The sequence below is a fragment of the Bos javanicus genome, chromosome 6 (assembly GCF_032452875.1).
Source record: "Bos javanicus breed banteng chromosome 6, ARS-OSU_banteng_1.0, whole genome shotgun sequence".
Classification (NCBI taxonomy): Eukaryota; Metazoa; Chordata; class Mammalia; order Artiodactyla; family Bovidae; genus Bos; species Bos javanicus.
This window is the reverse complement of record NC_083873.1, coordinates 103,785,659-103,807,028: the sequence shown is the minus strand read 5'-3', so window position 1 is coordinate 103,807,028 and position 21,370 is coordinate 103,785,659. Positions and strand designations below refer to the sequence as shown.

The 21,370-nt window shown below is 47.3% G+C and overlaps 1 protein-coding gene across 6 annotated transcripts in view; it reads left to right on the top strand.

The window, feature by feature from the left end:
• EVC (EvC ciliary complex subunit 1) overlaps positions 1-21,370 on the top strand; it is a 99,569-nt gene that overhangs the window by 653 nt on the left and 77,546 nt on the right. For all 6 annotated transcript variants that reach the window (XR_009737113.1, XM_061420786.1, XM_061420784.1 and 3 more), the window contains exons 2-5: positions 5,204-5,329; positions 12,450-12,533; positions 14,631-14,863; positions 16,315-16,399. Coding sequence is in view for 5 of the 6 variants with exons in the window: in XM_061420786.1 (XP_061276770.1) it covers positions 5,204-5,329; positions 12,450-12,533; positions 14,631-14,863; positions 16,315-16,399 (528 nt within the window). In the remaining variant the exon portion in view is untranslated. The remainder of the gene's footprint in view (positions 1-5,203; positions 5,330-12,449; positions 12,534-14,630; positions 14,864-16,314; positions 16,400-21,370) is intronic.

Below are 21,370 nucleotides of genomic sequence, written 5' to 3'. Positions count from 1 at the left end.
AGTAACTGCAGTGGGAGGCGGCCAAGTGACAGATGGGCTTAACTTGCGATTCCCCGGAAGGGTCCGCTCCATCCAACAACTGCCCGTGACCTTAGCCAATGAGGTCTCCAGGCCGCGGTCTCCTCTGCAGCATCAAGGATTTTGACTGATGCGCTGGGCTCACCGTGGGGGCCTGGAGGGCAGGGAATTCCCTCACCTGCCCTAGTCTCTGCAACCGCCTGTCCATTCTGCTTCCTTGCTGTGTGGATTCCCCCGCTAGCCCCGCTGGAGTCCGCTCTGCTACATCAGCATGCACTCATCATTCCACACAGCAAAAGTTTGCTGAGCATCTTCTACTGCTAGACACGGCCAGGGGACGGCAGTGTGCTCCTGCCTCTGGAGCAAGATGGAGTTGGACAGATTACTAGTAAATGTTTGATTGTAACACAGCCAGATGAGTTCTGTAATGGGGAAATGGAAACACTAGCATTTACTGAATGCTGGCTGTATGCTGGGTGCTGAGCCACACTCTGTACCTGAATTGTCATCTCATTGAATTTCCAAAACAGCTTTGTGAGCTGGTTCCATTAATGTACCCATTTTACAGATGAGGAAACTGAGGCACAGAGAGGTTAAATATCTTGCCAAATGACAGGTGTGTTTCACCCCAAAGCTACTGTATTGGGGGTGGATGGGATTGGTCACAGGTGGCTGCCTGAAGGGGATTAATGGATGTTTCGTGTGGCAGTTGTCATTATGGAATCACATGTTGTGTGGAGGTATCCAGCATACAGAAGTCATTCCATCAGTGGCGGAATGATCACTGTTTTAGGTCCTTGCGGCTCGGACCTCCTTGAGGGATGAGTCTGGTCGGATCTGAGCTAAGGTAGTGTGGTCTTGTCCCCCCATTTCTGGCCCATGTGAACAGGGTATGCAGTCAGCAGATGTAAGCCAGGTGACTTCAGAGGAGTGTCATGCTGCAAAGAGATGATAAAGGTTAAAATTAACATAATGCAAGTCTCTTGTAGGAAAGTCTGGGTTGTCAAATCCTCCTGGTAATTAAAAGACATTGGCTTCTTGTGTGAAGAGAGAAGTCACATGTCAGAGCCTTCCGTGGGTGCCAGGCCCCTTGTCAAGGGTTTGTGGCTGTTTCCTTCTCTAGCCTCACTCCAAGCCTGAGTGGAGGCTGTCATCCTTACTTACCAGGTATGGACGTTGAGGCTCTGCAAGTTGTTCTCTGTCCAGGGTCATGAAGAATGAACAGTGGGCTGGACTTTAACGGCAGTCTTTCTGAATGCCTAAGTCAGAATTTTTCATCATCCGCTACCTGCTGAGGCAGGTGTTAGTATCTGTTTTAGTCTGCTTGGGTGTCTATAGCAAAAATACCATCAACTTGGTAACTGATGAACACAAACATTTCTCAGAGTTCAGGAGGCTGGAGGTCCAGGATCAGAGTGCCAGTATGGTTGGATTCTGGCAAAGGTCCTCTTCCTGGTTGTAGACGACTGATTTCTGCCTGAGTCCTCTCATGGCAGAAGGGGCAGGGGAATGGCTGGGGCCTCTTTTAGCAGGGCACTAATCCCGTTCATGGGAGCACCATCATTATGATCTAATAGGTCCTCCCAAAGGTCCCGCCTCCAAATACCATCACCTTGTGGGTTAGGGTTTCAACATATTAATTGACAAGAGAGGTAAGGGACACAGCATTCAGACCATAGAGTCACCCATTTTGCAACTAAGTTGAGGCTGACAGAGACTAACCAAGCTGTCTGGGTTTGTACAGCTGGTTAGTCACAGCTGTACTAGTCTAGTTGAGGGTGGTGGTAAGTCCGTTCAGGTCTGTAGCCATGGAGGGGGTTCATGGTCAAGGGTAGGACTGATGAGATTTTCTGATGGTTTGGATGTGATCTTTGCAATATTCTTTTCTAAATGTCCTCCGTTTCCCACCTCTAGTCTCTATTTCTAAAATTCACATCTAACAATATGACTCCCAGTTAAAAACCTCCAGTGGCTCCTGGCTGCCTACACAAGATCATGTCCAGTTTCCTTGCATGGTGCATAAGGTCACTGACCTTCCTCAGGGTATCCAACATAGCACACAGGTGTCTGTACATCCAGCCATCCAGAATCCCCTTGATCCCCAGAAACCTCTGCACTTCTGCACATCTGTTCTCTGCCTCTTGTCCCACTCATTCTTTAGACCATTGTTGTTCAGTTGATGAGTCGTGTCCAACTCTTCGCAACCCCATGGACTGCAGCATGCCAGGCCCCTCTGTCTTTAACTATCTCCCAGAGTTTACTCAAATTCCTGTCCCTTGAGTAGGTGATGCTATCTAACCATCATCCTCTGCCTCCCTCTTCTCCTTTTGCCTTCCATCTTTCCCAGAATCAGGGTCTTTTCCAGTGAGTCGACTCTTCACATCGGGTGGCCAAAGTGTTAGAGCTTAAGCTTCCGCACCAGTCCTTCCAATGAATATTCAGTGTTGGTTTCCTTTAGGATTGACTGGTTTGATCTCCTTGCAGTCCAAGGAAGCATCCTTTAGAACCCAGAGAGAAAATCATGTAGGGAACTGTTACAACTCTCAGGCTGGAGCAGGCACTTCCTCCCTCACAGGTCCTGGGCACTCTGTTCTCTGGTCCAGGTCACCCAGCTTATAATTCTATCTTACACCACTTTCCCTTTGTGGTTTCTGTTTTATTAGTTTTATTTATTTCATCATTAAAACTTTGTTTACATTGGAGTGACTAATGTGTCCACCCTTAGGTGTGCATGCCCAGTCACTTTGATTGTGTACAAGTCTTTGTAGCAGGCTCCTCTGTCCATAGGATTTCCCAGGCAAGAATACTGGAGTGTGTTGACATTTCCTTCTCCAGGGGATCTTCCCAAGCCAGGGATTGAACCCGCCTCTCTTACGTCTCCTGCATTGGCAGGCAGGTTCTTTACCACTAGTGAATCATGCGCATAATTTAAAATGTTCCTTGGCAACCATTTCTCACTTCTCTGAAGCCATCTTGTTTGACTCTTGTTCAGCTGGCTGTTTTGGTCATTTACTTCCCATATCTAAATAACCTGATGATGTGGCTGCTTGACGTCCCACTGTGGAGGTGGAGAGTGATTTACTAATAGCTCTCTTTTCTCCCCACTCTTCATATTTACACCCTCCCCACACACCATCACCACCTCCCTGTGTGGTTATGGGGTACGTTTGGTTAAATCAGCATTTGGTGTTTCCGTTACTGCAATTTTGTAAACATAATTCACTGTCAGCCAAGGATCTGCAGTGATTATGAATATTTCCTTTCTTGCACAAGATTTTGTTTTCCTTGAAATTAATAATTACCCATTTTTCATTTCCTTAAATTCTAAGTACATGTTATTGATTTAACAATAAACTCTCTCCCATTTATCTCCATTTCCTTTCAAGATATTGGAGTACATTAGGTATTTGATCAACTTCCTCTTTTAGAAAAACTTGTCTCCCAGAAAGATTCTGAACTCCGCCATCTGAGCTGGTTGCCTTCAGACTGTTGCTACTCTCAAAATGAACCAGACCAGTAACATCAGCATTATTGGGAGCTTGTTAGAAATGCCAGTTCTTGGACCCCACCCCAGACACACTGATGAGAATCTCTAGAGGTGGGTCCAGCAAGATGTATTTGACAAGCCCTCCCGTGATCCATTGGTTTTTTAAAGTCATCCAATTACAGTATTGGAAATAACAAGAATATTTATACTTATGTGTCATTCTCCACATTGAGCTGTTGTGTGTGTACACATAATATTAATATGCTTGTTATCTTTAATATTGTCATTGGGTGATTTTTAAGAAAATACCGTAGGTAATCTTAAACTCTAGAATGGTTTCTATTGTGAACTAGTTGATCCTCATTATTCATGGATTCGGTGTTTTCAAATTTGCCTGCTTACTAAAATTTATTTTGTAATCCCCCAAATGGGCACTTGGGGCGCTTTTGAGGTGCTTCCTGAATAGGAGCAGAGTTGAGAAACATATGAGTTGCCTGGCGTGCAGTTTCCAAATGAGACTGAACAAGGCCACACTCGGCTTTCTTGTGTCCGCTCATACTGTCAACAAGTGTCCTTTCCATGTTCTCTTTAGTGCCTTTCTTTCTTCTCATCTTTGTGCTTTCTGTTGGTGCTTCTGTTGTTGAAAATGAAGTGTGGCGCTGAAGTGCAGCAGTCTAGTGTTTCTAAGGACAAAAAAGCTGTGCTGTGCTATGGAGAAAATGCACGTGTTAGATAAGCTTTGTCCAGGCACGAGTGCTGTTGGCCGTGAGTTCAAGGTTAATGAATCAACAGTATGTTAAATCAGGCATCTTTAGACAGAGACACACGTAAAAAAAAAAGTTATGTATTGATTGGCTAGTGAAAATATTTTCCAGTAGTCATGTATGGATGTGAGAGTTGGACTATAAAGAAAGCTGAGTGCTGAAGAATTGATGCTTTTGAACTGTGGTGTTGGAAAAGACTCTTGAGAGTCCTTTGGACTTCAAGGAGATCCAACCAGTCCATCCTAAAGGAAATCAGCCCTGACTATTTATTGGAAGGACTGATGCTGAAGCTGAAACTCCAATACTTTGGCCACCTGATGCAAAGAACTGACTCATTGGAAAAGACCCTGATTCTAGGAAAGGTTGAGGGCAGGAGGAGAAGGGGACGACAGAGGATGAGATGGTTGGATGGCATCTCTGACTCGATGGACATGAGTTTGATTAAACTCCGGGAGTTGATGATGAACAGGGAAGCCAGGTGTGCTGCAGCCCCTGGGGTTGCAAAGAGTTGGATACGACTGAATGACTGAACTGAACTGAACTGAATGAAAATATTGTGACCAGAATCCGTGTTAAGCTGTTGCCCCACCGCAAGGAGCTCTCAGGCTACTAGGGGTGGCAGCCATGGTGGTGACCAACTCAGAAGAACAATGGAATGAGCCTCGAGCCAAGTATCACTTCCAGGGCCTGAGGACACTGAGATGGGGCTTTGGGGGATTGTCAGGAAGGTGACACGTGGTCAGCCTTGAAGAATGTGGAGTTGATTTCCAATGGGCCTGGAGGGGAGCACTGCACACAGAGGGCCAGGCGGTGGAGGAGGGGTGGAGACCAGTAGACATGATGGCTGGGCGGAGGGGGGCTGATGGCTCCTGCAGGGCGCTCGGCTGACCGACTCTGACATGCTCTCCCGCTCACCTCCACCTTTGGGTTTTAGAAAGACGACACTCAGAGTCTGCTCAGGAATTTGGAGTCTAACATCCAGACCCCGTCGGCAGCTGGGTCCCCATCCAGGAGGAGGAAGAGAGAAGCACTGACTTCAAAGGATGAGGAGCCTCTAGATGTAAGTGGGGTGTTGGGGTGCATCGGAGAAGGCTCACGTAGGATGTCCTGTGTCCAGGACACAGATTATCCAGATGAGCCCCAACAGATTTCATATTCCAGTAGGCATCTCTTGGAGGTATAACTTACACACTAAAAACACAGATTTTCAACTTACAGTTTAATGAGTGACAAGCGCATACACTCTTGTCACCGAGACCCCAATCAGGAATGTTCCTTTATTCCAGAAATTTCTTCAGTGCTCCTTGCACAGACAGCCACTGCTACAGTTTCCGTTGCCACGATTGGTTTTGCTGCTCTCGAGTTTTACATAAGAGCAATCACACGCTTTCTTGTGCCTGCTGGTCTAGGTTGCTGCACTGATCAGTCATTTGTCCCTTTCAATTGCTCAGTCTGCTGTGGGGATGTGTCACCAAGTGTGGGTTGGTTTCCGTGCCTGGTTATTCTGAACAAGGCATCTGTGAGTGTGTGTAAGTTTGTTTGTTTGTTTGTTTTTAATTTTATTTTATTTTTAAACTTTACATAATTGTATTAGTTTTGCCAAATATAAAAATGAATCCATCACAGGTATACATGTGCTCCCCATCCTGAACCCTCCTCCCTCCTCCCTCCCCATACCATCCCTCTGGGTCGTCCCAGTGCACTGGCCCCAAGCATCCAGTATTGTGCATTGAACCTGGACTGGCATCTCCTTTCATACATGATATTTTACATGTTTCAATGCCATTCTCCCAAATCTTCCCACCCTCTCCCTCTCCCACAGAGTCCATAGGACTGTTCCATACATCAGTGTCTCTTTTGCTGTCTCGTACACAGGGTTATTGTTATCATATTTCTAAATTCCATATATATGCGTTAGTATACTGTATTGGTGTTTTTCCTTCTGGCTTACTTCACTCTGTATAATAGGCTCCAGTTTCATCCACCTCATTAGAACTGATTCAAATGTATTCTTTTTAATGGCTGAGTAATACTCTATTGTGTATATGTACCACAGCTTTCTTATCCATTCATCTGCTGATGGACATCTAGGTTGCTTCCATGTCCTGGCTATTATAAACAGTGCTGCGATGAACATTGGGGTACACGTGTCTCTTTCCCTTCTGGTTTCCTCAGTATGTATGCCCAGCAGTGGGATTGCTGGATCATAAGGCAGTTCTATTTCCAGTTTTTTAAGGAATCTCCACACTGTTCTCCATAGTGGCTGTACTAGTTTGCATTCCCACCAACAGTGTAAGAGGGTTCCCTTTCCTCCACACCCTCTCCAACATTTATTATTTGTAGACTTTTGGATCGCAGCCATTCTGACTGGTGTGAAATGGTACCTCATAGTGGTCTTGATTTGCATTTCTCTGATAATGAGTGATGTTGAGCATCTTTTCATGTGTTTGTTAGCCATCTGTATGTCTTCTTTGGAGAAATGTCTATTTAGTTCTTTGGCCCATTCTTTGATTGGGTCATTTATTTTTCTGGAGTAGAGCTGTAGGAGTTGCTTGTATATTTTTGAGATTAGTTGTTTGTCAGTTGCTTCATTTGCTATTATTTTCTCCCATTCTGAAGGCTGTCTTTTCACCTTGCTGATAGTTTCCTTTGATGTGCAAAAGCTTTTAAGGTTAATTAGGTCCCATTTGTTTATTTTTGCTTTTATTTCTGATATTCTGTAAGTTTGTTTTCATTTTGTTTCATTTCTTTTGAGTAAGTATCTGGGAGTGGGAGTTCTGGGCCTCTGATGGAAATGTTAAGAGATGGATGTTCCCTATACCTTTCTTTTTGTCCCCTCCCCCGACGTCCCCCATCCTGAGTCAGCCCATAGGGTATCACTTCATACGTGAGTGCCATGGATGAAGGGGGCATTTCTTCCAAAGAAAGAATGAGTGACTTCTAGTCACTTCCTAGTCCCTAGAAGGTACCACAGACTCCAGTCATTCAGCATCAATTGCCAAAAGGTAAATATAGACATCTAGGTAAAGAGGGAGGGAAAGAGTGAGAAAGAAAGAGAGAAAGATGCTGGGAAAGGCAGAAAGATAGAACAAAGTTTCTTATTTAGCACCTACTGGATTCAAGGCATTTTTACGTATGTCATTTTTGAGTGATGTAAACCGTCATGTGAATTCTCTCATGCAATCCTTTCAGCACTCCATGATATAGACCTTGTTTATATGCCCATTTTCCAGATGGGGAAACTGAGTCTTGTGGAGCCAGGTCACTGTCCCAAGCCTTGAAGCTGATATTTGGACCCGGGGATGTTCAACTCCTGTCTGGGAGGGCTGCGTCCCCACACCCCCATGGCCCCTGACAGTCAGGGACCTGACTGCAGCCTCCGCTTACCAAAGGAGGAAAGCGGGCCGGGTGTTTTAAAACAAATTTCACCAAAAAGTTGGAAATCCATAGGGGAAGCTTCTGGATAAGCTGAAAATCCAGTTTTCGAGAGTCACACCCTATCCGTACTTCAGGGATCGGAAGCCCCAGAGCTGCAGAGGAAGAGAGAGCGCCTGGCTGTTCCCAGAGATGAGTCCGCCTGTCCTCGTCTGTGCTGTGTGTCTCCAGCTGACTTGCTCAGCCTCTGTTTCCAGGTGCTTGTCTCTCCAGTGTCTGTCTGTGTGTGTATCACTGCATCCACCTGTATGTCCATCTCTCTCTTTGTGTCTCCACGTGTCTCTGTGTGACAGTGCGGCTGTGAATGTCACTCTGTCTTAGTTTCTCTCTCTCCCTCATCTGTCTCTCTCATTCCCTCTGATCCCCTCACCACGTAGGATTAAAACTCTGCTGACAGAAATGAAAACAAAGATCCATGAGAAAACCTGTGGGCAAATATTCCTGACAGCCCTGTTCACAGTAGCCCAAACTTGGAAACCCCAAATGTCCATCAGCTGATGAACAAGTAATCAGAATGTGGTCGCTCCATACAATGAAATACCATTCAGTCGTAAAAATAATACGGATAAACCTTGAAAATAGGATGCTAACTGAAAGAAACTGGTCACAAAAGACCATATGTCATAAGATTCCAAGCATCTGAAATGTCTGGAACAGGTAAACATAAAGAGACCAAAAGCAGATTGGTAGTTGCTTAGGGTAGGGACAGGGGGTGGGAGGGGTAGAGGGGACAGCTAAAGGGTACAGGTTTCTTACAAAATGACAAAAATGTTCTAAAATTGACTGTAGCAAGGGCTGCATGTATCTGTGAATACACCAAAAAGCATTACATTGTACAATTTACACAGTTTAGTAGCATGAATGATATCTCAATAAACCTATTTGAAAAAAACTTTTCTCACATAGAAGACGACCTCAGATATGATGCAAAAACGCTGGCTTTGGGATCCAGAATCCTGGAACCCAGGCCCAGCTCTGCCACCTGTGTGCTGTGTGCTGTTGGACAAGCGACACAACCTCTCTGAGCCTCAAGGCTCTGAGCTTTGTGATGACAGTGGTGGTGGTGGCCCCTTAGGGTCACCCAGGAATCAACTCTGTAAATCCTTCTAGCACAGAATGAATCAGTCCTTGCTGGGGAGCCCAGTCTGTCTGCCTCCCAGAAGGCTAACCCACTTCTTCCACCTAGTAATGTTTTACCTGTGAACTATTTAGCTGTGCCTCGCCACTGCCCATTATCTAGCTAATAATTGCCAAGAGTTACAGATCTGCCTGTTCCCGTGACCGGCTTTGCCGAAATACCCCTGTCTACAGCAGACTGAGCTTGTCAAGGAATGAGGGCAGGGCTGACTTTAACAGGGCGATGAGCTGTAACCCTGACACCCTCCAATGCCCAGAAAACCAAGGCATTTGGGGTCCATGTCACTCCTTGCATGAACTCTGCTTCGATAAATAGCTCACGCCAAAAATACACAGAAAGTTCCAGAAGACTCTGGGAACTGCTGCTTCACAGCCTCGTCCTGTCCTTTGGCTTCGGAGAAGGGAGGGGTGGTGGGGCACAGCTCCCCTCTGGATGTGTCTTTGCATTTGCTGAAAAGAGTACCTTTTGTGGGCGAGTGAAATGGTTTTTCTTTTCCGACAATTATGTTTTAATTTTCTGAATAATTGCGTTGCTTCAGCTGAAGAAGTTTTACATTGTAAATCTGCACTACAGCCTATTTTCTGAATAATTGTGTTGCTACGGTTGGGGAGATGATCAGAATTTAGAGGACAGCGGAACTTAATAAGAAGCACTGTGAGAAACTGGAAACGGCCCAGGCTCCTGGTCCTCAGCTCCACTTCTGCACATCTCAGGTGGACCCCTGCGTCTACATCCTTTATTTCTTATATTATGTTTTTCCCTGAAGTGCAGTGTGTGTTTGGTGTTGCCCCTGTAGAAGATGAGCCCCTGGAAGGCAGAGAACAATCCTTCCTCTCATCTTCCACCCCCGTCCACTCTGTCCTTTCTCTCCACCTCTGTTTGGAAGAAGTGTCAAAACGCACAGCACCCTTTCTGCTTCCTCATCTTTCCTTGAAGAAGTGTGTCTTCCCTGGATCATCTCTGGAGGCCAGCTTCATAGGCAGATGACCTCCCGTGTGGCCACTGAGGCCCTCTGCCCAGTTACCCCCTCCCTGTTCCTGGACTTTGCTGTCTTGAAATTCTTAATCACTTTTGACTAAGGGCCCCTCCCACACACACGCACGCCAGCCCCTATTTTCATTTGGCACTGGGCCTCGCAAAGTATGTCACCAGTTCTGAAGTCAGCCTTTTTGGTCTTACTGCCACGCTGTTGTACCATCTTGCCAGCAAAGATTCAAGAGACTGTGACTGATGGGCTGCTGGGGGCTGGGGGCAGCTATTCTGTATTCGCTCAGATCCAAGGAAAGCCAGGAATCGAGGGGAGTTGTATGGTTAAAAGCTTGTTTGAGAGACTTCCCTAGTGGTTCAGTGGTTGAGAATCCACCTTCCAATGCAGGGGACACAGGTTCGATCCCTGGTCGGGGAACTAAGATTCTACATGCCGCAGGGCACCTAAGCTTGAGTGCTCTCACTAGAGAAAGCTCTCATGCATGCTGCAACAAAGAGCCTGTGCAGCCAAAAATTTAAAAAAAAAAAAAAAAAGCAATCATTTAAAAAAAAAAAAAGTCATTTGATTGCTTTGGGGAGACTGGATTGGAAAGTGTCCACCTCTGAGCCTTGCTTTACCTCTCTATAAAATGGGCATGATCATGACTGAGTCATAGTGAAATGAGCAGACGTCCATCCAGTGGTAGCACGCAGTAAGTCCTTGGTACATGCACAGGGAGTCAGGTAAGAGGCTGTTTCAGCCCATTGGGGTAGGTACGATGATGGCTTGGGCCTGAATTGTGGCCCTAGAGAGATGCTTAGAAGGTTAGGGTGGTGGGATTCGAGGTTGATTGGATGTGGCAGGTGTGGGAGTGACCAGTACCTCTGGATCTGACTTGTGTCCCTGGGGGGTGGTGAGGCTGACCTGGGGGCTTCTCCTCTAAACTCCCACTGACCTTGCAATTACATGGCTCTTCCTCCTGTTCTCAGTTCTATCTCATGGAAGGAGACGGACAGTGGCAGCCGAAGAGGAGAGCTAGGGAATCTGAGCTCTAGTCCCGATCCGGACATTTAATAGCTGTGTGACCTTGGGTGCACAGCTCAGCCTCTCTGTGCCATCTTCTCCATCTGGGAAATGGCAGCATCCTTGGACGTTTAAGGAGGGGCACGTGTTGGTGGATGCCCCCATTCTTGTCATCTGAGTCTGTATTTGTAAGCAACGGTAAAGAAACTGCTTGCCAGTGCAGCTAGACATAAAGACCTGGGGTCCATCCCTGGGTCGGGAAGATCCCCTGGAGGAGGGCATGGCAACCCCTCCAGTATTCTTGCCTGGAGAATCCCATGGACAGAGGAGCCTGGTGGACTGCAGTCCACGGGGTCGCAAAGAGTTGGACATGACTGAAGTGACTTAGCACACGCACAGGTAGAGACAGACAGGACAAGACCTGGGGCCCTGCCACAGAGCTTCCTTCTGTCCCACTCAGAAGGGCACTGTGGTGAAATCCTCTCTGAATATGGGTACAACCCACATCATAGGCTCTGTCGGGTGCTGTTTCAATGTTTCACGTTGTGAGGAAGTGATAAGTTCTTCTGCATTCCCCGTGATAGGGTATGGGGTTCCAAGGAGAATGTGGCAATTGGCAATCAATCGTTTGTCATGGAGTTCTTTTTTTTTTTTTTAAGATTTAGTAGAAAGGTGTTGGCATCTGGTTCAGAATTGCTGAGTTGAGATTCCTCCCTACCTGGAGGGCCAGGCTCCTGACCGGTCTGTCTGCTTGACTTCATTCACCCACTGGATGTGTCCAAGCCCTTATTCAGCACTGACTGTGCAAAGGCCAGGGGTGACCCTAACAGGAGAGCGATACAGAGAGGATGTGGGGCCGTGGAGCAGGCTACGAGTCAGTCTGTCCAGCTGTGTCAGGGAGATGGATCCTGAGCAGAGGTTGATGGCAGCTCTTTACTACTGAGATTCAAAGTGGTCCATCGCCTCACTTGGGCTCTGTTCTAGCATCTCCGCTGGGGGCTTTGTCCATATCCACATCCCCGTCCCTGGGGGAGATAGGCTACCTGCTTCCTGTCTGGGAAGATGGAGGCTCAGAAAAGTGAAAAGATCTGCTAAAGCACGTCTTTTCATTTTATGATCTAATCAAAAGCCTTGCATGAATATTGCCACACGTAAGTTTTTATACACTTGGTAGTGCTAAAAATATTAAAGTGATTCACAACTTTTAGGAAAAGTTTTGGTGTTGTCATGTTATTTAATTCCTTATTTCTTCCAAAGCTGAAGACTTGGAATTAAATGAAGAATGTGCTTTGTAACATCTGTCCGTTCATCCCCTCACCCATCTGTTCCTCTGTCTCTCCCACATCCATCCGGACACCCATCTATCCATCCATCCATCCATCCACCTGCCCCATCCATCTGTCCATCCACTCATATATCCATCTATCCATCCATTCGTCCATCTATCCATCCATCCATGCTCCTAGCAAGTGAGTACTGCTTGGCTCTAAATGTGTCTACTGTCGTCCCTTCCCAGGGCCACTGTTACCAATGGGATGTGGCACTTTGGAAACTCAGTGGTTTGTCCTTCATTTCACCAAAAGCCTCCCCACGCCATTTATTCTTTCTTCTTCCCAGGAATACGAGCCGTCTTTCAACAGCAATATCACAGCATTTGCACTGAAGGCAAAAGTCGTCTATCCCATCAATCAGAAGTTCAGGGTAAGCGTCCTGAGCTCCGTCTTAGAAATGAAATTTACCAGTAACGTGCTGGAGATTGGGGTAGGAGCGGGGAGACGCAAATGTGCAATTTGGGGTCCTACTTGAGGATTTTATGGCAAGCTATTTTAATAGGGATAATTTTGTGGCTTTGTAATGGACCATGCCCTTAGGGTGGATCCATTTTACGATGGTGTTGTCAGGCGCAGGGTATGCCCATGGTGGAGCAAGTATTCTCATGACGCCAGGCGACAGCACAGCAGGGCAGCATCCACTCTCCTCTTTCAACACTGACACAAATACTGATGCTGATACAAGTTACTAACATTACTCCTCATTCAGAGACCCCAGGACTCATGCCAGCAGCTGACACTTAACTGAACACTTACTGTGGGGCCAGCGTAACACTCAGCGTCTGTCATACATTAGGCGTTTCAGTTCTCCTCGCCATGTTCCTGTAAGGAAAATAATACCGTTATCTCCACTTAATGCACAAGGAAACTGAGGCCCAGAGAGGCTAATGACCTGTCGGAGGTCATGCTGCAGGAAGTGGCTGGGCCAGAGTCATACCCGCAAGTCTTACACCTGGAGCCAGGAGTTCACATCTGGGGCCAGGCATTTTGCAGAGGGCAGCATAATCCCTAATGCTTTGGGGAGCCCTCGGCCTAGGAGATGCTCCATGAAAGAAGGAGTTTCCTGCTTGAGTAAGTTAAGGAAAGGACGGCCTGCTCTCCTGGTGATAAAGAAGACAGGCTTGAACCTAGCTCTCAGCTCAGCCATTTACTCCTAGCCATTTCCTGACTTCTCAGGGCCTCAGTTTCTTCATCAACTAAATGGGGATAAAGGGCCCTTCTGCCTCACCTAGTCATCTTGAGGGTTACATGGGGCATTGGGTGTAGGACTTAGAACAGTTTATGATGTCTGCACACTCAGTACACATTCAGTTTTTTAAATTATTATTTGCTTTTGAGGACAGCAGAGCGTATCGAAAGCTCTGAGAATTCCTGCACCAAAGAAATGATTCCAGGGGCTTTCCTGGCAGTCCAGTGGTTAAAACTCCATGCTCCCAAAAAGGGACACGGGTTCGATCCCTAATTGGGGAATTAAGATCCCATAAGCTGTGACACAGCCAAAAAGGGGGGATAAATGATTCTACTTTGTTCACACAGACTTTCCTAAACTAATTTTTCTGTGGAACATTCACAGTGAACAGTAACTGCTTATAGTTCATGGAACTGCCTCCTGGACACACACTGGGAACCACTTCCTTCACTATCTGGTGGGTGGGTGACGGCTCGAAACTCCCAGATTCAGGGCGTTTATTCCTCATGAGTACCTGTGCTGGGCAGGCTCGGTGGTGGGCACTGTGGATTATCCGGTGGTCAGGAGGGCACTGTCCTCACCTGGAGGTCCTCCCAGCCCTGCGGATCTTGTAGGACAGTGTGTGGTAGCAGGCAGGACAGAAGTGACCCGGGACCTGTGGAATCCACCCCAGGCTGGGCCCGGGGAGCAGGGAAGGAAGATACAAGGGTCTGTGTCCGGAGGGAAGGAGGTTTCTGCTCCACAGACGGTGAGTGAGGGGAATTTGAGGCATGGGAACCAGAGTCCGGAAAGGCCCAGAAGCATGGGATGACAGTGAGGGTTTGGAGCTGGTCACCAGCTCAGTGCCCTCTGTACACACCTCTGGGAGCAGCAGATTTGAGGCTGGACACACGGACGGCTGATGTTTGCTGAGCCCTCCGGCTGTGCCAGGCACTAGGCTGTGTCCTCGTGTGGTCATGGCAGGGGGCAGGGGCGTTCCCTGATAAGGAAGGTGGGTCGACAGACAGAGCAGGCCTGGGGTCTGAGAGCTGGCGGGGAGGAGCCTGGTACAGAGGGGCTGGCCTCCAGGGACGAAGGATGAGACAGGAGCTGTGATGCGGGTCCCTGGGGCCATGGCCATGCCCCTGGGGTAGAAGCTGCAAAATCCACTCATACCCTCCCCATCCTCCCTGGCCTGGCCTTCCTGGGACCCACTGCGTGTGTCGTGGGTAGAATTACAGAAACATGCTGGTGATGGGTCACGTGGACTGAGAGGGTGCTTTGTCTCCTGTCCCCCAGCCTCTGGCCGACGGTTCCTCCAACCCATCTCTGCACGAAACCTTAAAGCAGGCCGTCCTGCCGAACCAGCCACTGGAGGCGTCCCCTTCCAGCAGCCTGGGGAGCCTGAGCCAGGCTGAGAAGGACAACTGCAGCTCCTCTTCCAGCGTCCACTCGGCCGCCAGCGACGACAGGTTCCTGGGTCGCAGCTTCCTCGGGGCGAGCAGCTTCCCCGAGGTGCTGACCTGCGAGAGGTGAGGAGGGGGCGGGTGGAGGACTCAGACCGATGGGCCATATCCTGGTCAGTGGAGGAAACGGAGGCCCAGAGTGGTTAAGGACTCAGCCGTGGACACACAGCGACCCAGTGTCAGAGCTGGAGCTGAATGTGTGGCGTTGGCCGGCAGAGGGGTTAGGGAACCCAGCCTGGGTCCTGGGGAGAGACAGGAGGGCCTCTTCTAATCACTGACCTGCCTCATGCCCTGCATAGCAGTGCCTAGAGCTGGTTAAGTGCCTTCTGTGTACAAAATACTAAGCACTCTGCAAACATTATCTCGTGAGCACGAAGACCAGATCTGTCTTATTCACAGCTGTGTCCTACCAGCCAGTGGGAGCCCGAGACAGATGCAGTGATGAATAAATATTCGTGAGTCAAATAATTAATTCCTCTTAACAGCCTTCAGTCATTAAGGTTGTGAAGTAGATGCTAATATTGCCTTCATTTTACAAAGAATAAAATGAGACACAGAGAGGCTGTGACTTGCCCAAGATCACACAGCAGGTGAGTGTTGGAGTCAAGTTTGACCCTGGTGCCTTGTCGTTAGCAGTCCATGCTCTAAACTGCCAAAGTGCCCAGTAGCAGTCCACGCTCTAAATTGCCGAAGTGCCCAGTCCAGAGCAGAGTTCAGCACACAGTAATTATTCAGTAAAGGAGTCAGCAGATTTGTGTATTGGTCCTCAGGCCCCTGTCGACTCTGAATTTCTGCAAGTCCCCGCGGGCCTTGGGCGAGATGAACAAGGCACAGCCTGGCTCAGAGCTGGGGAGAGAGCGGGCTCAGAAGATGTTGACCCTGCAGGGGGCCCCAGAAAGGACGGACGCCATTGACTTGGAGCTTTCTTGGCTCCCCCGCCAGGCTGGAAAGGGATATTTCTGAGCATTCAGACGTAGAGAACTCGTAATAGCTCAGGTGGGAGTGTAGTATTTAAAACATCTTTGCTTGTGTAGGAGAAAAAGTCAAAGGCCTTTATCTACATGCTGTCACTTATCTGCCCCTATGACCGCATGATTGCTACTAGGTTTCTCTGACTGTTGATTTCCTGAGTCAGTTTTCCCATCTGTAAAATGGGCATGAGAATGTGTGCATGATGGCAGAGGGGAAGGATGACACTTGATGCTAGACCTGAAAATGCCCGGGGCGGGGCCAGAGGAAGTGTTCATTTTTCTTACCTTCCATCTGTTCCTGTCTCCGGTCTTTGATTCTCAAGCAGCTGTACCCTTCTGGCCACAGGTGGGTTTCAGATGTCTTCTTTGATTTCTCCTCAGCGCCCTGGGTGGCCGTGAGGAATCTTAGCACACTGCTGAATTTAACGTCTGCAGTCAGGGTGCACCGTGGCTCCTCCTGAGCAGGGCTGTCCTGATAACTCGGCAACCTCGGGCCCCACTTGAAATCCGCTGAAAGTCTCTTCTGTTCCTCTTTGCATTTTTCAGTGTGGACCTTGACTTGTGTGTCTACAACCTTCACTTAAAAGACCTGCTGCAGTTGGACGCGGCCCTGAGGCAGGAGAAGCACATGGTAGGTGGAGTTCAGGACCCAGAGGCCTGCCCTCCGTGTGTGTGGAGTCCTGGGGACGCTTGAGAAATGGGCATCAGTGACAACAGAGCCACCGCTGAGTGGGGAGAGAGAGACTAGGCATCCGACCACAAAATGCCTGCAGATGGGGTACAGCACTGTGGGGGTTAAGGGCTTCCCTGGGGGCTCAGTGGTAAAGAGTCCGCCTGCCAATGCAGGAGATGTGGGTTCAATCCCTGGGTCAGGAAGATCCCCTGGAGAAGGAAATGGCAACCCACTCCAGTATTCTTGCCTGGGAAATCCCACGGATGGAGGAGCCTGGCGGGCTACAGTCCATGGGGTTGCAAAAGAGTTGGACACGACTTAATGACTGGGCATGTACACATGTGGGGGTTAAGCAGATGGCTGGGTACCTACTCTCTGGACACACCTCTTGATGGAGACAGAGAACAAAGAGAACAGTATTTTTGGAGGAAGGATAATGGTGATCATAAGATTTAGGATCACTAACTATTGAGCGCTTACTACACACTAAGCCTGGGGCTGTCACACAAGTGGTTATGTTAAACCCCATAAAACCTGGCAAGGTAGGTGCCATTAATATGTCCACTTTACAGATAGGGAAACTGAGGCACAGAGAGGAGATAGGCCCTAAGTCATAAAGTGCTAAGTTGGGGCTGAGATGCATAGTTGCATACCTTGTCTGAGTGAAGAGAGGAGAAATCAGAGCCATGGACGTCAGGAAACAAGATAGTCTCTGCCAGGCACACATGAATCAATACTGGATCCAAGCCACAGGAAGTCAGAGGAATGAGTCCCACTGCAGTACAGAAGCCCCTGGGCTAGCCAGGCAGCAAGGCCACTCGGGCTAAAAGAGGAATTATCGGGACTTCCCTGGTGACCCAGTGGTTAAGACTCCACCCGCCTACTGCAGGGGGCACCAGTTCGATCACTCCCTGCTCAGGGAACTGGATTCCCACGTGCTGCAACTAAAATCTGGCACAGCCAAATAAAAAAAAATTTTTTTTAAGAGGAGGAATCATTTCTCCTTGAGACATATCCTCTGAATTACTGAGTGAGGGAGGAGACCTCTTGAGAAAAGGGATGAGAGAGAAGACCTGTTAGGAAGAGAAGGGGAGGGGTAGATGGAGAGAAAGACAGACAGACATAGATAGGCCCACAGGTGCTCCATTAGAAACTGGGAAAATAAAAGGACATTAAATTGAAGATAAAACAGAAAGAAGTTTTGCTCTATGTAAGCAGAACAATCATCATGATCAGGCCCCAGTATGTGAAACCACGAATCATCCTAGGATTCCAGATTCCTGTGTGGCCCCTGCAGAAGCCCAGGTATGAGACACTCACCCTTCTGAAGTGCAGTCTGCTTTCATCAGTCTCACCTGGTCCTGCTTGGGTGCAGGTGGCCCTGGCAATTCTTTCCAAGGCTCTGCTCCCTGGGGGTGATTGTTTCTGTGCTCAGAGCCCCATCGGGCTGGTGAGGGACATAGTCCTGGCCAGCCTCACCCCTGGAGCAGCCAGCGACTGCCCACAGGGAAGCAGCCTGTTGTCGTGGACAGAGCATTCACCATCACTCATCTGCCCATCTTTCCTGTGGGTAGCCTCCCTACCCTTCTGAGCAATACCTGCCTTTATGGAGCCTACTGTTCAGGGGAGAGATGGCAATCAAAAGACTGCACAAAATGCACAGAGGCAAAAAATACGACAAAGCAAATAAATGATGGAGTACCATGAGAGTGTATAAGAGACGACCTGAGGGTGTGTAGGCTTTGAGGAGGTGATCAGACTTCCATGGAGGGAGACACTTCAACTGGAACTGGGAAAGTTCCAAGAGCACCAGAAACAAGAACTTCCAGATGTTCAAGGTGGTTTTAGAAAAGGCAGAGGAACCAGAGATCAAATCGCCAACATCCTTTGGGTCATCGAAAAAGCAAGAGAGTTCCAGAAAAACATCTACTTCTGCTTTATTGACTATGCCAAAGCCTTTGACTGTGTGGATCACAACAAACTGTGGAAATTCTTCAAGACATGGGAATACCGGACCACCTTACCTGCCTCCTGAGAAATCTGTATGCAGGTCAAGAAGCAACAGTTAGAACTGGACATGGAACAACAGAATGGTTCCAAATTGGAAAAGGAGTACGTCAAGGCTGTATATTGTCACCCTGCTTATTTAACTTCTATGCAGAGTACATCATGAGAAATACCAGGTTAGATGAAGCACAGCCTGGAATCAAGATTGCTAGGAGACATATCAATAACCTCAGATATGTAGATGACACCACCCTTATGGCAGAAAGTGAAGAGGAACTAAAGAGCTTGTTGATGAAAATGAAAGAGGAGAGTGAAAAAGCTGGCTTAAAACTCAACATTCAAAAATGAAGATCGTGGTATCTGATGCCATCACTTCATGGCAAATAGATGGGGAAACAATGGAAACAGTGACAGACTATATTTGGGGGGCTCCAAAATGACTGCAGATGGTGACTGCAGCCATGAAATTAAAAGACACTTGCTCCTTGGAAGGAAAGCTATGACCAACCTAGATAGCATATTAAAAAGCAGAGACATTACTTTGCCAACAAAGGTCCATCTAGTCAAGGCTATGGTTTTTCCAGGGGTCATGTATGGATGTGAGAGTTGGACCATAAAGAAAGCTGAGTGCTGAAGAATTGATGCTTATGAATTGTGATGTTGGAGAAGACTCTTGAGAGTCCCTTGGACTGCAAGATCAAACTAGTCAATCGTAAAGGAAATCAGTCCTGAATATTCATTGGAAGGACTGATGCTGAAACTGAAACTCCAGTACTTTGGCCACCTGATGCGAAGAACAGGCTCATTGGAAAAGACCCTGATGCTGGGAAAGATTGAAAGCTGGAGGAGAAGGGGATGACAGAGGATGAGATGGTTGGATGGCATCACTGACTCGATGCACATGAGTTTGAGCAAGCTCTGGGAGTTGGTGATTGACAGGGAAGTCTGGCATGCTGCAGTCCATGGGGTCAGAAAAATTCAGACATGACTGAGCGACTGAACTGAAGAGTCAGAAACTTGGGTTCTAATCCACCCTTTGACACTTATCAGCTGTGTTACTGTGGCTAAGTTACTTTCCCTCTCTGGGCCACTTTAGGATAGGTGTGAAAATAATATACTTCCAGCTCTTACTCTATGGAATTATGGAGTTAAGTTGTCCCACTTTGAAAAGTCTCTGTGGATACATATATCTATGGCTGATTCATGTTGGTGTTTGGCAGAAGCCAGCACAATATTATAAAGTAATTATCCTCCAGTTAAAAATAAAAGAAAATTAAAAAAACACATAGAAAAGAAAAGTCTCTGTGGGCAAAGCTCTGGGCTCTTTGGGGATGTGTAACCAGCATCATTACAGCAGTGTTTAAGAAGCACTGATACTCTGCTAGGCTAAACACTTTAAATGTCTGATCTCATGGAAACCTTACTGCTGTTTTACTCATGAAGAACCTGAGGCTCAGAGATGTCAATTAGTTGCCCAAAATCACATAGCTGGTAAATGGCAGAGTCAGAACCCAAATGAGGTTTGTTTGAGTACAAAGCCTGTGTATCCTCAGAGCCCAGAACAATGCCCTGCATAGAGTAGGTGCTCAGTAGAAATGTGTCTGGCTGAAATCAACATCATGCTGGGAGAAGTGCTTTCTAAGCCTGGCCTTTCATTCTCTGCAGGGCGTGTCTTCAGGTGTGAGGACCTAGAGAAACACAGGGAGGAGGAGAGAGCCGTGTTATACAAAGACTTCAAATTTTGTTCCTCTGGTAGAGATTTGTTATCACAAGTCAGATTTCAGAAGTGACTCAGACCAGAAGCTTAGAGCTCCCTGGCAGCCCTTGAGGAAGACAGGGTGCTGGACTTGTCTAGGAGTTTTTAAGAGCATCTTTAAGAGCAGAATGGCAGAGACGAAAATAGATTAGGGTCTGTGGGAAGGGGGTGGCTACTGTCAGATGAGCAGTAGGACCGGGGGTTTCTCCTGGTGCTGGAAGATTGTCTATCTTGTTTGTGGCAGTGGTTATAGGAATCAATTGTTCAGTCACTAAATCGTGGCAGACTCTTTTGCAACCCCATGGACTGTAGCATACCAAACTCCTCTGTTCATGGGATTTCCCAGGCAAGACTACTGGAGTAGGTTGCCATTTCCTTCTCCAGGGAATCTTCCCAACCCAGGGACTGAAACTAGATATTGGCAAGTAGATTCTTTACCACTGAGCCATCTGGGAAGTACACAGGAATACATGAGGTAAATTGCATAAAACCACAAACACACATACACACACAAATGAAAGCCTGCAAAAATGAATAGAAAATGAGTAAGGTCGGTTAACTGTACTGGACCTATGTCGATTTCCAGGTTTGATATGATATTAATACCACAGTGATGTAAAATAGCAGACCTGGGGGTAAAGCACACAGAACTCTACTGTTCTTGCACCTTCCTCTAAGTCCATAATTATTCTAAATTGAAAAAGTTTTTAAAATTTAAGGAAGTGGGACAAAACCAATAAACATTACTGTTTCGGTTTGGGGTCAAAAAGAAAATAGATTTGAGATGGACATCCTGAGAAAAGAATGTTACTTTACATAGCCTTAGACTTCAGTGGGTAAAAAGCCAGGCCAACTTTTATCTTCTTAGAGCTTATTAGTATTGGCAAGCATAATGAGGCCACAAAAGAAGTCCCAATAAATTTAGGGGCAAACTCATATCAAGCATCTTTTCCAGCCACAGTGGTACGAAACCAGAAATCAGTTATAGGCGTACGTTGGAGACGTTGCGGGTTTGGTTTCAAATGACTGCAGTAAAGTGAATATCATAATAAAGTGAGTCACGTGAGCTTTTGGTTTCCCAGTGCATATGAAAGTTATAGTTACACTGTACTGTTGTCTATTAAGTGTGCAATGCATATCTAAGAGAACAATATGCAATCTTAATT